The 15,424-nt window shown below is 38.9% G+C and overlaps 1 protein-coding gene across 1 annotated transcript in view; it reads left to right on the forward strand.

Annotated features, from left to right (window-relative positions):
* Positions 1-15,424, forward strand: part of LOC143386117 (CD44 antigen-like) — a 61,416-nt gene that overhangs the window by 22,349 nt on the left and 23,643 nt on the right. The window contains 6 exon segments of the mRNA XM_076841429.2: positions 459-530; positions 3,140-3,364; positions 9,633-9,755; positions 11,009-11,134; positions 13,750-13,863; positions 14,339-14,455. Coding sequence (XP_076697544.2) covers positions 459-530; positions 3,140-3,364; positions 9,633-9,755; positions 11,009-11,134; positions 13,750-13,863; positions 14,339-14,455 — 777 coding nt within the window.

The following is a 15,424-nucleotide window of genomic DNA, read 5'->3' on the forward strand; positions in this document are numbered from 1 at the left end:
TTTTATTGGTGCCTGGGATTACAAATAATTTTCTCATGATACTTTATATGTTTCTTTGTTTTTTAATTTTTTTACAGGATCCTACATTACTTTTACAGTAGAAAAAAATTAAAAATCTTCTTTAGTGTATATATCACTAGAGAAGGACCCATATCTATCTTGTTCACAATTAAACCCTCAGCCTTCCATAGTGGCTGATACAGAAAACACAGATTTTTTAATAAATAAAATTGTTGGAGAGAGGTAATAAGTATCCAGGACCTTATGAAATTAAACAAAAATGGAAAGTGCACCACAAAGGGCAGAGAACTTTCTAGCAAAATACCAAGTTTCATGAAAAGAAAATCACTTGGGATAAATTTAATAAAAATCCCATCCTTACTAACTTATAGAAATGGAGTCAATTTTGCTAGTGACTTTTTAGAATTTTCATGCTTTTTTTTCCCCCCACCTCCCAGCTCCACTCGACGAAGAAGATAGTACATCAGTCACAGACCTGCCCAATTCCTTTGATGGCATAGTTACCATAAGTAAGTCTCTCTCTTCTCATCTTGAGTTTTCTCTTTCTTGGGAAGGGCATCCAGTGTGTTCTCTATGGTTTATATTGGAATAAAATATTAGTCATTTCCCTAGGGCTGGGGAAGGTTGGCTCTGATTCAGGGTTCCTTCCCCTTTTGGTTTATCCTGAAGCAGTGTTCCTCAATCTTCAGTCATTTGGAAACCACTTTACATTCTGGACGCATATCTCTAAATACTACACAGCACTCTCACTTTATCTGGTATTTTTTTTATTTATTTCACCTATTCTCTTCTACTTAAAATATATTTGTATTTATTTATTTAAAAATAAATTTACTTATTGAAAAAGAATAAAAGCTAGATAGCAAATGGAAAACCCACACCACTTGTCATAAATAGAAGATAACCTTAAAAATAAATTTAAACATAAGTAACATTAAATAATATTTTAAAGTTCCTGCTGCTGACACCCGAATCCTTCTCTTATAAAGAAGGATTAAGAAGTGTCAGGGACAGGAGCATTCGGTCTTCAAATGGAAATTTTATGTTTGCTATCGCTTAAGTTTTGAAAGATAAGTATAAAGGGTTAAAACTTCCTGATATGTGTTATGGCATTATTTATACCATGCCCACTCCCAATCATCTTGATTATCTGCAGAAGTATGTATATGGGACTTTTAAAAGCAAAAAAAATCTTAACCAGAACTTTTTAATATCTCAGCCTATTAACCCTGATCATACTGTACCTGGGATTCATTTCTTTGGTAAGTAGCACAGTGTTGAGGAAATCTGCTTTCTGCTTGCTCAGAGTCACGGTGCTTGGGCTTGGTGGTAGTAGTGGTGGGTGATGGGCATCTTCCTGGACCATACAAATTCAGTCTCCCCTGTTATGTAAAGAATCTGTCCTTGGCCTGTGCCTTGCTGCAGGAAGGGTGACCTCACACAGCAATAGTACAATGTGAGATGTATTAGATCAGTTGGGCCAGTTTGACATCTTACTTCCTTAACACCTGCCTGACAATAGAGGAATGCCTTACTTTTTCTGAGTCTCAATTTTCTCTTATGAATAATCAAATGACATGTAAGAATTGTCATAAAACTTAAGAAATACATTTATTGTGTGCCTGGTCCATGTTAAATGCTCAATAAATGCCTTGATTCCCACAGATCCCTTTCGAAGCCCAGATTTGTACACGTTTGATCAGTGGTATATTTGAATATGTCCCCTCAAAAGTTCACATGGGGGAAACAACCCCCAAATTTGTATGTTAATGGTTTTTGGAGATAGGGTATTTGAGAAATAATTAGGATTAGATGGAGGGGGTCAAGAGAAGGAGGCCCCCATGAAGGTGAGGCCTCAATAGTTTTATAAGAACAGGAAGAGAGACCTAAGCTAGCACACTTGCTCTGAATCATTACTGGGTAATACTCTCTGCCATATTAGGATACAAGAAGAAGCCCCTCAAAAGATACTGTGACCCATGTTCATGAATATGAACATGGACTTCCTAGCCTCTAGAACTGTGAGCGAAATAATCTTCTATTCTTTACAAATTACCTGTTCTGAAGTATCTTGTTACAGTAACAAAAAATGGCCTTAGATGGTCTCCATATTTCCTCAGATCATCTACAGAGATTATCAAGGAGACTGAGATTTGGGAATTTTTTTTTTTCATTTGTGTGTTTTTTTTTTAATAGTTCCACTTGAGCAAGCTAGATAGTGGACAAAAGGAAACTTCAGTCGCACTGATGCAATTCAGCAGAAAATAATTTCTGCTAAATGCACATGCGTGTAGTGAGTGGCCCAGACTTGAAGGCAGCAAATATTTTAAGCAAGAACAATGAATAAATTCATCTGAACTTTTCCCCCCTCTAGTCCATTCTAGCCATTTACTTGTTTAAACCAAAGATTTAGATCTTTATGTACATCCGTGTTTGTTAACATCAAGGTCAAATTTCACAGAGGATGGCAGAGCCTCTGTCAATATTTAGACACACTGATTTCCTAGCTTAGAGTGGAGGTTTGCTTCAACTGACAAAATTTGCCCTTTAGAAAGAAAATCTGTTCCTTCATGGGTTTGCAACCATGCCTTCCTTGTGGAGGTCTGCTATTTCAAATCTTTTCTGGAAATAGATGGAGTTAATAACAACACACTTTACACATCCTTCAGAAGGCAGAGTCAGGAACCAGGTAGGGAATTATCATTTATAGAGCATTCATTTATTTTGAATACTGTGCTGAATGCTTTACTCACAATGTCATAAGGCTCATGATAATTCTATCCAGAAGGTGACATGGCGCTTGCTTTCGAAATGAGGACTTAAGCTCACAATTGTGCCTCATTCAGAGCTACATGAAGCTGGGATTCAAATATGAGGGTTCCCGAGAACCTCTTCTTTCTCCTGCTCATTTCCAGGCTGTGTGGGATGGGGGGCAGGGAGAGCAGAGAAGAATGTACTTTCTGGGTGCCACCCCCCATGTCTCCTCACTAGATAGAAAGGTATCCTTCCTACTAAAGAAGAGTTTCAAAGCCACTGTGCTATATGACAATTCAGTCTTTCTTGAAGACTCAAAAAATATCAGCTGTGAAGTTCACAAAGTGCCCTTCTCTCTCCCAAGCCATTGTCAACCGCGACGGGACCCCCTACAGCAAGAAAGGCGAATACAAGACTCACGAGGAAGACATCAACCCGATCCAACCTATGGACAAGGACATGAGCAGTGGCTCCTCCAGCGAAAGGAGCACTTCAGGGGGTTACACCATCTTCCACACCCACCTGCCCACTTCACAGCCGTCCACAGACCAAGAGGATGCTGGGGTCTCCGAGAACAACCCTACCACCAGTAAGGAGAAGGAGCTCTTCTGCTTCCCAGTAGCAATTCGTTGGCCACATGCCTGGGATCTCCTGAGCCACATTCCCTTGAGTTTTGATTTTCTTTTGTCTCAGGCATGGAGGCAGTGGTGATGTCATTGGGGCGGTGGGTGGCCGTGCTGATCCGTGCTCTATATGCCTTGACCACCACAGCTTGCAATTGTCTGTCTGTCTACAACTATGTGTTTCTTACCTTGGAGTAAGAAGTGCCCCGGGAAGTGTTTTAGAAGACACCCCCCCCCACCACCCATCCTGATGCTCTGATCCCTGGGGATATAGTTAGGGTTCAAACCTGATACAGAAACAATTTTCGATTTTGCTTCTTTATTCTTCTTACTCACTGTAGATACAATTGTTTCCATAAAGGTGGGAGGGCAGAATACGAATACCATTCCATAGGCTCCTTTTTCTACCTAAATGTATATTTTTATATATTGTAATTGGATTTACAGTCATTCATTAATTCATAATCATCAATCGTGATTTACTAAACAATTCCTTTCCTTTGGGTCTAAGGAAGAGTTTTATGATCAAATTATATCAGCTTCAGAGTTTAGATGCCAGCCTACGGGGAAGGTCCTTAATGCTTAGCTGGTGTGTGGTTCGTTCATTACTTAAAACTGTAAGAGAGGACAGATGCAAATGCTGCATTTGGTGGCTCTGGTCTCATGCCACTGGCTGCAGTTCTATTGCATGTCCTCCCTCTCCTTTGTCATCTTCCTCTGTCCCCCTGTGGTTTGTTTTCAACAGGTTTCCAGATGGACTCTGCTCCTGTGGGGATTATTCATATTGAAGTAGTGCACCTGGGTCCTGGGTTGATTTCTTAATATGGTGCCGATTTCTCTTTTCCTGGCTTCAGCTCTTGAGGGGTGACACTCCAGCCTCCAGACAGTGTGGCAGAAATATACTTGTTGGTCAATACTCGAGATGAGGTCCTTTCTATCCCTTATCACCCCGAGGCCAGGGAAGTTTCCACATGGCTCTGGTTTAATTGAAGGTTATTTGCTCAATGGCATTTTAAATTTATGTTAGAAACTTGCTGAGAGAGTGATGCAAGTAGGTTTGGGGTTCTGGTAATTCCCGGCAGATTCTTTGAAGCATCTCAAAAAGTGCATCTATTCAAACTGCCCATGCGTTCCTGGACCTGGGCTCTCTAAAGATGGCACCCCCATTTTGTTTGTGGTTCCATGGGCAACACTTCTCAGGACAGACATCTGGAAACCATAGTGCCATGGGCTGCCTGCTGCTTCCTGGGTGCCTTGCCTTTATTTTAATATTTTTTTAGCACTGGAGATTGAACCCACGGACACTACACCAACCAAGCTACACCCCCACCTCTTTTAATTTTTTTTTCTTTTGAGACAGGATCTTGTTAAGTTGCTGAGGCTGGCCTTGAACTTGCGATCCTCCTGCTCCAGCTTCTGGAGTAGCTGGGATCACAGGCACTTGCCCGGCACCAGGCTGGTTGCTGGCCTTTTAAACATCACTTTGTTGTTAAGGTGCACAGTTCTGTTAGACACTGGCAAATACAATAATTAGGGGTGTCAGCAGGAAGTAGAACAGTTCTAAAGTCCTATTTCCCACCAAAGAAGAAAATCCTGACAAAATACATCTTGTGGGGAAGAGATGAGCCCCCACCCCCTTGAGCTTTAGAAAAGGCAATTATCACATTTTTATTAGCATCTTTTCTAAGTTAGTTAGTCAGCAAATGTGTTTTGAGAACCTACTATGTGCAGTGTCTATTCTAATGCTTGGGATCCAAAGGTAAAAACCCTAGAAAGTAATATTGAAAAGAATAAGTTTGAGTGAGATTTTCATTTATTCAACCAAGATTTGGAGTCTGCACCAGACACTGCTTTGGTTACTGGGGCTCAATGTTAGTCCTTCCTTGATGGATGCAACATGCTAGTTCAGATATTTAGCAAAAGAAAAACATACTTAAGAGAATAACTATGTTTTCCTCCTTAAAGAGCACTTAGCTGTTTCTTTTAATAGTTAAGGACAGAAGAGAAAAACTAATTTGTCCATGTGGGTGAGTCCAGAGCTAAGTGGAGAATTATTGAAGTGTTCTAGGATTCACTAAGGCCAACGGCAGCTCCAAGAGATTAATCCATGCAAAGAAGGATATCAAAACAAAGACAAGAAAACAGAACAAACAAAAGCCGGGTGGAAACTTGAATGCAGCCTGTGGCATACTGGGAAGAGTTAGCAATGCTGAGCTCCTAAGTAGAATCAGATTTTCTGAGTCCAGGAAGGAGATTCCCTGGCCTTATCACGGTTGGACTGAGCTGGGCCATCGCCAGAGGCTGTGTCTGCATATCCTCCCTAATGCATGCAGGGAGGCAGAGGTCAAGAGGAGGGCTGGCTGGGGACATGGAAGCTGCCTGTCTTTGGCTTGACTGCTTCATTCCTTCTTAAGGGTCCTTAGTGGGTGGCAAAGGGAAAGCTAACAAGACCAACCATCAATTTAAAAAAAAAAAAGACCAACCATTTACATGGCTCTGGACTTCCCCTGGGCTGTTTATCATAATTGTTATTTTTGGAAGAGCCCTCCTGGAGGTGTGTCAATCAGTGCCTTCCTATTGGTGATTGGAACTCTCTGGAATCAAGAAACCAAAACTAATTCAGGAAGCCAACTCCTGCTTTGGAAGTCTCAATTTCCGTGTCTTCTGGGTGTCAAACAAGTAATTTTTTTTTCTTTGGTTTGGCATGGCCTACTTGGGTGGGGCAAATTGGAAAGTGCTGGCTAGGCTGTAGCTGTTTTCATCTTTCCCTCTCATACGACTCCTTTCAGGAAGATGAAAATAAATGGCTATTTCTATCTTGCTCTTGTACATTCATCTCCTTTGTTGCTATTTTTTTCCTGGTGTACTGTAGGGGTGAAAGTGCAGGAACTAAGCTATTTTCATAAAGTTACTGAGGTGAGAACAGGGTGTCTCTGGGCTTTCTAAGGGATGCTCAGGTTTACTGGGGACATAATAAGGGAAATTGGCTCCTATCTCTCTGCTTTCTGTTCTGAACTAATATGTCCTTTATAGCATGGACCATGTGGTGCCTGTTATAGGAATTTGGCATGTACAACGCCAAAGTTTATAATGAGAAGGTATTCAGGAACCACTCAAAATAATGCAGGAAGAGTCCATAAGTTGTATCACATTTTCACAGGAATGTATGATTTGAATTATGTCTTCATAATCTCAGCTGGTTTATGTATTTGTCCTGATGATTTTTACCTTTCTGTTTTTATTGAGAAACATTTTGGATTCAAGTCCAAGTTGAGAGTCAAGTGAGAGATTTTTAAATTACAAAATGCTACTGTTGTCCTCTTTCTAATTTGAGTAGAGTTCAAAATCTTTAACTTTGACATTTTTGCTTCTTGTCTGGAAACACGGACTGAATTGAATCCAAAGTGACGAGTGGAACTTGAGAAAGTTTAATCTGATTTCAATACTTAGAACACACACCCTTCATGAAATTCTTGCTCAGGTATAAAGTGTGGTCTGAGTTTGATGTGTATGGGTAGAGCTTTGAAGTTCCAGTTGTTATTACAAGCTGGGTGTGTTGCTAGATAGATCCAAATGATATATGCAAGCATCTCCAAAGATACTCCAAAGGTGAATGAATGAAAGCAACTTTATGTCATGCTCCATATTGCATGGTCCAGTCACCCAGTCAAGAAAAAAACAAATCTCCTTCCATTGCAGTATTAAGCTGTGGCTTAATTCTTGCTCTAATCATTATTTTAGGAGGTTCAATTGGGAGATTGAGAAGCACTGGATTTATACCCATACAATTTGCATTTCTGATGTTGTTCTAAGATGTTGGGAGATGTTAGAAAGAAGGCCGGAAATATTAAAAATAAAAATAAAAAAACACACATCAATATCTCTTCTTTAATCTTCATTCTATAAGAGATACAAATGTTTGACATAGAATGGAGAGTAAACTCTGACAGAGAGAATCTCACTCAACAATGTTTTCATAATCGATCCAGTTACCTCCACTGTGCACTCAAATAGCCGTGCATCAGCTCAGAAGAGAAGTAATTGGATATGGTCCTGGTTTGGTAATTCACAGCCTAAGACTCAGGATCTCACAACAACAGCAGCCACAGGTAAATCGCTATGTCTTCTGCTCATCGATAGTCTTGAATGCCAGGTCTTTTAATGATAAGAAAAAGAATATCCATTATCACGCCCAAGTGTCCCACTGAGGGTCCCTCAGCATCGCTAGTGAGAGCAGGATCTGCTGCTGTTTCCCTTGTCACAGAAGCCAATAGCTCTGGGGATATGACAAGATCCCCTAAATACCTAATTTGTTCTTTTTATGGCAACAGGTATGTAGAATCAAAATTATTTTTCCTTCAGATGCTTTGATTATGCGATTCATTGAGAAAAATATCTTCTAGGAAAAAAGTCTATTGGAAGATGCACACCTTTATTTCCTGCTGACCCAGTTATCACAGATAGTAGTAAAAGAGGGAACCATGATTTACACCTGGAAAGGGCAGGCCCTGGACACTTGTTTGGATACTTCAAACCTTTACTGTAAGGTAGAAAATGATGTGGTTCTACATCAGAGTCTAGGTCGCCTACAGGTTCCTGGAGGTTTGCCTATGATTTCTAAATTCCTGCAAAGTATTTTAAAGTGGGAGCTTCAGGGAGAAAGGTTTTGTCTATAACAACGGCGGGGGTTTAGAAGCATATCTCCATTTATTAGCTTTTGCTGATGGAGAATATGATCATATTTCAAAATAAGCAGGCATCCTTTCTGCAAAAGGGAAGAAATAAAAATAGAAAGATGATACTTCACATTTGCTTTTAAGACAGAATAAACAATATTCTTTACTTCTATAAATAATCACATATGACAACAGTGCTATGTTATGTTATGGTTCTATGTCGCACTGATTAGGATATGTTGGGGTCAGGTGGGAGAGAGATTGCATCACACTGAAAGGCCATTTTAAAATGTTTACAGTGTTGACCATTGCAAAAAAAAAATAGTGTGAAGGAAAAGGTCTTCTTTGGCTGTGTTTCTTTTGGGATCATTTCTGGGCTTTCTTGAAATCTGAAAAAAGAAATCTCACTTGTCTTTTGTAATTGGGATTTTAATGATGGTTTCAGCCTCTCTGCTTGAACTTGTTCTCAATTTTTTGTCGCCTCTTATCCGATATTCTTCCGTTGCACATCATGGTGGCAGAAATGTCAGTCTTTGGAAATTTTCAAGTCAAGATTCTTGCTTCTGGTTTTATCAGTGGGTCACTTTGTCTCTTTTCCTGTGTTGCTATACTATTTGCAACTCAAATGGGATTAAAAATGGACTGTTCTGCTTTGTAAAATAATAGTGTTGATATAAAATAAATGACTCTGGGCAAGGTTCCCAGGGGATTTGGAGTCTCCATGGAGAAAGTGGAAAGACATCTTCTTTAGTCTCCTACTTTACATGTTCTCTTTTCCTGTGTTTTGGATTCCTGGGATTATATCTGGCAGAAATATCATACCCTAAATTCTTGGAGAATGATATTGGTTAGCCAAGATAGAGTGTATGGAAGATTAAGGGGCTAGGACTCTAAAGACCTGGGGTGTAGAATCATAAACACTCAGATTTGGAGAGGATCTTAAATAGTCTGGTTCAATCAGCATTTCTAATCATTTAATTACTTACACAACTTTCCTGCCAAGTGATCTTCCTTATCATGGGAAACAAAGCTCTCCTTGAAGAAGTTCAATGTTGGATAGTTCAGATTATTCCATTAAATCTAAAGGAAGCTGTAGCATGGGTGTTGGAAGAACACCCATCTCCCCGAAATTCTTACCACTGGTCCTAGTTTGGCATCATGGCAGAGGAGACAAAATTTCCCTCCCCATTTCACATTGTAAACTTTTAGAATTCAGAGCTCTCATCCTCTGAGGTGTCTCTGTTGCTAATTAGCTTTCTGACTTCACACAAGTTGGCAAATTTTTCCAGCACTTTTATTTTTTCATCTTTAAGATGAAGAGCTTGAGCCAGATTATATTCAAGGTCCTTCCATTTCTGACATTCTATGAATTCTAGTCTGGGCCTCTGAAAGAAATGGAATTTCTTGGCCTTTTCCCCTTTCTTTCCACCTTTCCATCTATTGAGTATAGATGATTCTCTTGACTAGGGGGAAAAAATTAGTGAAAGCATACACAATGCTATTTCTTTGGAACTCACAATTCACTTTTCAACAATCTGTTCAGTCATGGTTACCACAGTTTTGATGAGCACTAGTGCTATGGCTCCAGAAACAGCAACCAAGAAGCAAGAGGCCCAGGACTGGCTTTCATTGTTTCAATCATCAGAGTCCAGGAATCATCTGCTTATGACAACAATGTCTGGTAATGAGTTATGGATATCTTATGCATTTTCTTGACCATCTTTAATGATTTTCATTGCCATATGGGATAATGTTCAAGTCTAAAGTCCATTCTGGTCACACAAATATTTGTGATGATTTTGGAAGGACTATGAGTTCTTAGATCAGTATCTTTGATTACATGGAACTAATATGCAGTTTTCTTTTTTTCTACTCTGTGGGATTTCTAACTCCTCGGAGGAGGATAGTAGAGGAGCTATGAACAGGGACAGGTTTGTCTTGAGGATAGAACAAAATTATAACTTTGAAAGAATGCTTATGCCTACTCCAAAATTATTGAAGTCATAAAAAGCTTGTAACTTTTTATATGAGAAAATGAAATAACCTAGCTGAGATAGAAAAATGTAGAAAACCTCCATCAATTGCATTATTGGGGTGGACACTAATGGTATGCAAAGCAAATGGTCATTTCATAAGACATCCTGAGCCTCATTTAGAATGCAGAAAACCTCTTTTTAATAAAAAAGAGGTCTTCTGCAGTAACCACTGAGAAGCTGAAAGTTTCCATCTCCTTTTCTATGATTAATTCCAAAAGAAAAGAAGGAAAAGTTCTAAGAATTTAGACTGGAATCCACTTTCATCATCTCTTCTGGTTGGCTAATAAAATGCCAGACATTATTTCTCTGTTAATTGACTTTTTTTTCCCTCTCTGTCTGCCAAAGTACTGTTGGAAATTACAACATTACTTCCATTTGCATTTAGAGAGATACCATAATCCGATGCTAAAGATTTAAAAAAATAAATTAGAAAATTATGAATACCACTCTACCATTTTAGAAATGATTGACATGATTTCAAAGTTTTCTTGAAGGTGTCTTGATAAAGCAAATAGGCATATATGAAACCTTTCCATTCTTTTCTTGGAACTCAAACTTTTAAAGAATGTGAATAATGAGTTATTAAGAACTGCATCTGAAAGCACAGGGGAGTTTTGACTATCTTTTCGATGTTTTTAGTTTGCTGTGTTCTGTTTTTACTTCTTTAGTGGAGCGGTGTCCATATTTATTCTTCCTTAAAGTGAAGGTTCTAATGTAAGGATCATAGCAATTGCTTTGAGATCTATAGATTAGATCCAGATGCAAGTCTGCAAGAACCCTCTCCCTTTCCTCTTGAAATCTTGGGAAATCCATTCCACCTGCTATGCCTGACTTTCTTCCTCTGTGGAATGGGTTACTTGGCATCCAGCTCCACCACTAACGCAAGTCACCATAACAGGTACGGATTCAAATACCATCTCAACAGGCTGGGAGCCAAATGAAGAGAACGAAGATAAAAGAGACAAACACGTCAGTTTTTCTGGATCAGGCATTGATGATGATAAAGACTTTGTCTCCAGCACCAGTAAAAATGATCAATTCCAGTAGAACCACTTTTGCAAGTTTTACTAATTAACCTAAGTGACACCTGATAGTATTTCTCTTGGAAAACAGTCAATGTGAAAAATGGGTGGACTTATGATGATCCCTTAGTTATATCCCCATATGATTGTGGAGGAGAAAATAAGATGCGATTTCTTTCTTTTTTTTTCTTTTTTTTTAATGACAACCTAAACATATTTGGAGAAGTGAACCAAATGCCTTAGGTTCTTCCTCTTTTGTTTATCGGTGAGATTGGCTACTATAGATTCTCTTTGAGTTATCGAGGTTTGTCAGAGAATGACATGTGAAAACAACACAACAAATGCTCATTGTGTACCTGCTCTGCTGGGTGCTGGGAGCACTCGGATGAAAAAAGCCCTTGCATTTGAAAAGTGATTAAGAGAGTATTAATTCAAAATTGCCAATGACCCTGAATTGAAGGCTTTTAGAAGGGCCTAGAAAGGCTTAAAACAGGGGAGTGAGAACTCAAGAGTTGTCTTAATCAAAAGCTGGTTGAAGTCAAAGGAACAAACCCAGAATTTTAACAAACATGTAAGTAAAAGACGTTGAAAAGAAGGGTAAATATTAGCTCATTTAAACAAGGCAGTGCTAGTTATTAAAAGCAAATAGTGAAACTGCTTAATAGTATACAAATTTGTGACCATTATAAAACTTTTTGAGAACTATGACATGAAATTTTTTTTTTCAATTGAGTTGAAAAAAATATTCTTTTAAAATTAAAATATACCAAGTTTGGTCAAATATTCTGCCAGATGACTGAGTTTCTCACATGAACCTGTAATGACCTATGGTTTTGCTGGACAGAATGAGAATCTTGAAATTAACTCCATAACAGCTTTGCTTTTCCTTAGAGATAAGGCTCTTGGGGTGTTACATGGGTTCTCCCAGGTCACTGAATTTCTGTCTGTCCTGTTGAAACTTGAGAGTTTAATCCCCAAATGAATAGCACCCAGGGAGGAGGGCATCTAAAAGAATAGCCCAGATTTTGAAAGCACCTGAGCATATGGCAGCCATACAACAAATACTCAAAATGAACTCCATTCTTTATTTTACAGCTTTAAAATATATATTCTTTAGCCTGGACATCTCTGCAGAGCTTAGTCTATACTCTTTCTTTTTTAATTTTTTAAAACTGTTTTTTGTAGTTGTAGATGGATACAATACCTTTATATAATTTATTTATCTTTATGTGGTGCTGAGGATCGTACCCAGGGCCTCACACATGCTAAGCAAGCACTCTACCACTGAGCTACAACCCCAGCCCCTCTATGCTCTTTTTAATACCTTCAGAAAGAAAACCAAGTAACCAAAATCACTGGAGCTTTATGAGTACACTGTCTCCTGGGTTCAGGATGTGGCCCAGTCTTGGGTAGGTCCATCTGTAAAAAGTATGATTTTGATACTTGAGAAACCAAAATCCCTTGGATGGTGACCCCAAAAGATCAACCTGCAAATAAACTGTATGATCAGGCTCCAGGGAAAACTTCCTTCACTATTTCTTCATCTCTAGAGCATATTTTTCAATTTCCATTCACTTTTTTGTTGAGTGTCTATGCCTGTGATTCAACAGGATACCCTTTTCCTTTTGGAGGGGAAGGATAGCTACCATTTTTCATGCCTATTGAGAATGTGTTTCATGATTCTAGACATTATTCCCTTAACTTGTGAAATAGTTTTGCATTATTTGGGTATCAAAAATAAGCTTTGAAAGAAGATGGATTTGCAAATATCCTTTTCATAAAAGACATTCTAATTTTGTCATGATCCTTCTGTTGGATGTTTATGCTATTCTAACCCAAATATTTTTGTATGACAATATCAGGGAACTGTTATATGGATATATACCTCTTTTTTTTTTCAACGCACTTTTCTGATGGTGATGGGTTACTTCTGGACTTTTTCTATTGACTGTAATGCATCTTGTTTTTCTTTCATTGGCTATGAATGGCTTGCTCATGATATTTGTATTTGATGAGAATTACCATGCGTGTCTGAGAAACATTCAGAGTTATGTGGCTAAACCATATTGCTATTCTAGGTAGATGTTCTTTCTCAGAACCATCTACAGGAAAGTTCTGGATGCTCAGGGTATTTGTTTCTCCAGTAAAATTAACTAACAAAACAGTGATCATTGTGGTATAATTTTCAGACACCTGCCTCTTCCGTCTGAGGTAGCAAACATGCCAGCGATACCAATTCTTTGGCCTTTCAAGTGCAGAGGGCCACCTACAAATCTGCATGGATGGGCAAAGCTCTGTCATCTCTGGTGATCCTCGGTGGAAGGCTGGTGTATTCCAAGCTGTTCTTCCTGCTACCACAGTTTCTTTGGCTGCTTTCTCCAAGAAGATCTCATGTTCTGAACCCCAACGTATTCTATGACAGGACATTGAGATGCTTCACAATATGGTGGATCAAGCTGAAGGCTCTCTCCGCTTTCTCTCCATTTCCATGCAAAATCTATACAACCTGGTATAGATGCCTCATTGTATAGACTACAGAAGGAGTAAATGTGCAGTACAATTTGTGAAGGCTCAAGAAATAACATTTTCCTAATTGCTTCAATCATCATTATCACAGTTTCAACCACTCCATGGGTTTCTGACCACACAGAACAGAACCAGGACTGGAACCAATGGAGGCCAAGCCATTCAAACCCAGAAGCACCACTTGAGACAACCACAAGAATAACTGGTAATGGGTTATATGTAATTGACGAAAGATATTTTTCCTTCAAAGTCTATGATGCTGCAATTGTCAACCCTTAGGACACAGTGGAAAATTTAGTTAATGTCGCATCATAAATTCTCAGTGAACTTTCATAAGGATGCTCAATTCCATTTAGGAGTCAGATATCAGTCATATCATCTGGGCACAAAGTATTTTGGGGGGGCCTTATTATAAAATGAATACATTTGAATGGTTTATGGCACCATCTCTGACAAAGTGTTTATAGTGGAATACCAAGTAATCGTGAAGAAATTTCATGCCCATTCATTTTTTTCTTGGGACATATTAGTGAAATCATTCAAATTTTTGAGAGTGGTTGCTCCGAAGTAGTGTTCAGACATAACACCTTTAGATAGCATGTACATAAATGGAAGAAGAAAACCAATAAAAGTTGATTGATAAAAAAAAAATCACAGCATGTATAACCTCACCATAACAGATGTAGACAGAAATGGCCCCAGTGTTCATGGAGAAAACCGGACCCAGGAACCACAGCCTCCTCTCATTCACCATGAGCATCAGGATGAAGAAGAGGCCCCACATTCAACAAGCACAAGTAAGGATGGCGGTCGGCAGCTCTTGGTTACGGGAGTGAGTAAAGACATTCCGGGGGCTAGGGAAGACAATTTTTAGACACTGGCCACACTCTGTGTCTATGAACAGTCCTAATCTCTGCAGAGGCTGAAAAGGTGCCAAATCTGCACACAATTTTTAGAAACTGGAAGAAAAATGCTAACTTGTCAGGTTGCACGAAAGGCCAAAACGTTTATCTGAGATAAATTCTATATCTGAGATAGAATTCTGTGTTAAAGATACCCAGAGGTCCCATATGTGTGATTTGTGTGGGTTTATGGAAATGTATGGTGAAGAGTGCGTTCTTTGAGTGCTTAGTGGAGGATATGGAAGGAAAGTTTGACAAACAGAAGGATCTTTGGAATACTTCTTTCTGTGAGGATGTATGATAAACCCACTTTCTGTTTCATGTTCTCTTCCTCTGTTATAAAATGGCATCCCTTGAACTCTTGGAGAAAAGTCAGTAATATACATGGTCTGCATTTGAATTCTACAACTGCTCTTTTTCTGTTTCCAAACCCATGGGAACTTGAGGGATGCTTTGATACTCTCACTGTCATTCTCCTTATGTACAAACACCTCAGGTTTTCTAAAATAATCTCCAGGCTCACCGCTTGACTATCAAAATAGGATGAAAACAAAAAGAGAAAAAGTAAAAAAGTATGTTCTCTTCTTTCAGATTTGTAGCTCTGAGAGATGCCTACCTTATTTGGAATAAAGTAAGCTTTTTTTTTTAGATAACAGTTTGTAGCATTTTTGAAACTGTGGTTCAACTATCACTCTCACAACCTTGAATACCCCTGTAGGGGACAGGTACTAAACAGTGACTTAGAAGCTAAAGGAGCTTTTGGGAATCACTCATCTGAGGGATCCCAGACAACCAAAGAAAAATTTAGGACACTGTTCAATAAGTCCTGCACATTGTACTGAACATATCCAACAGGCAGGCCCA

This window comes from Callospermophilus lateralis, unplaced genomic scaffold (genome assembly GCF_048772815.1).
Source record: "Callospermophilus lateralis isolate mCalLat2 unplaced genomic scaffold, mCalLat2.hap1 Scaffold_113, whole genome shotgun sequence".
NCBI classification, from domain to species: domain Eukaryota; kingdom Metazoa; phylum Chordata; class Mammalia; order Rodentia; family Sciuridae; genus Callospermophilus; species Callospermophilus lateralis.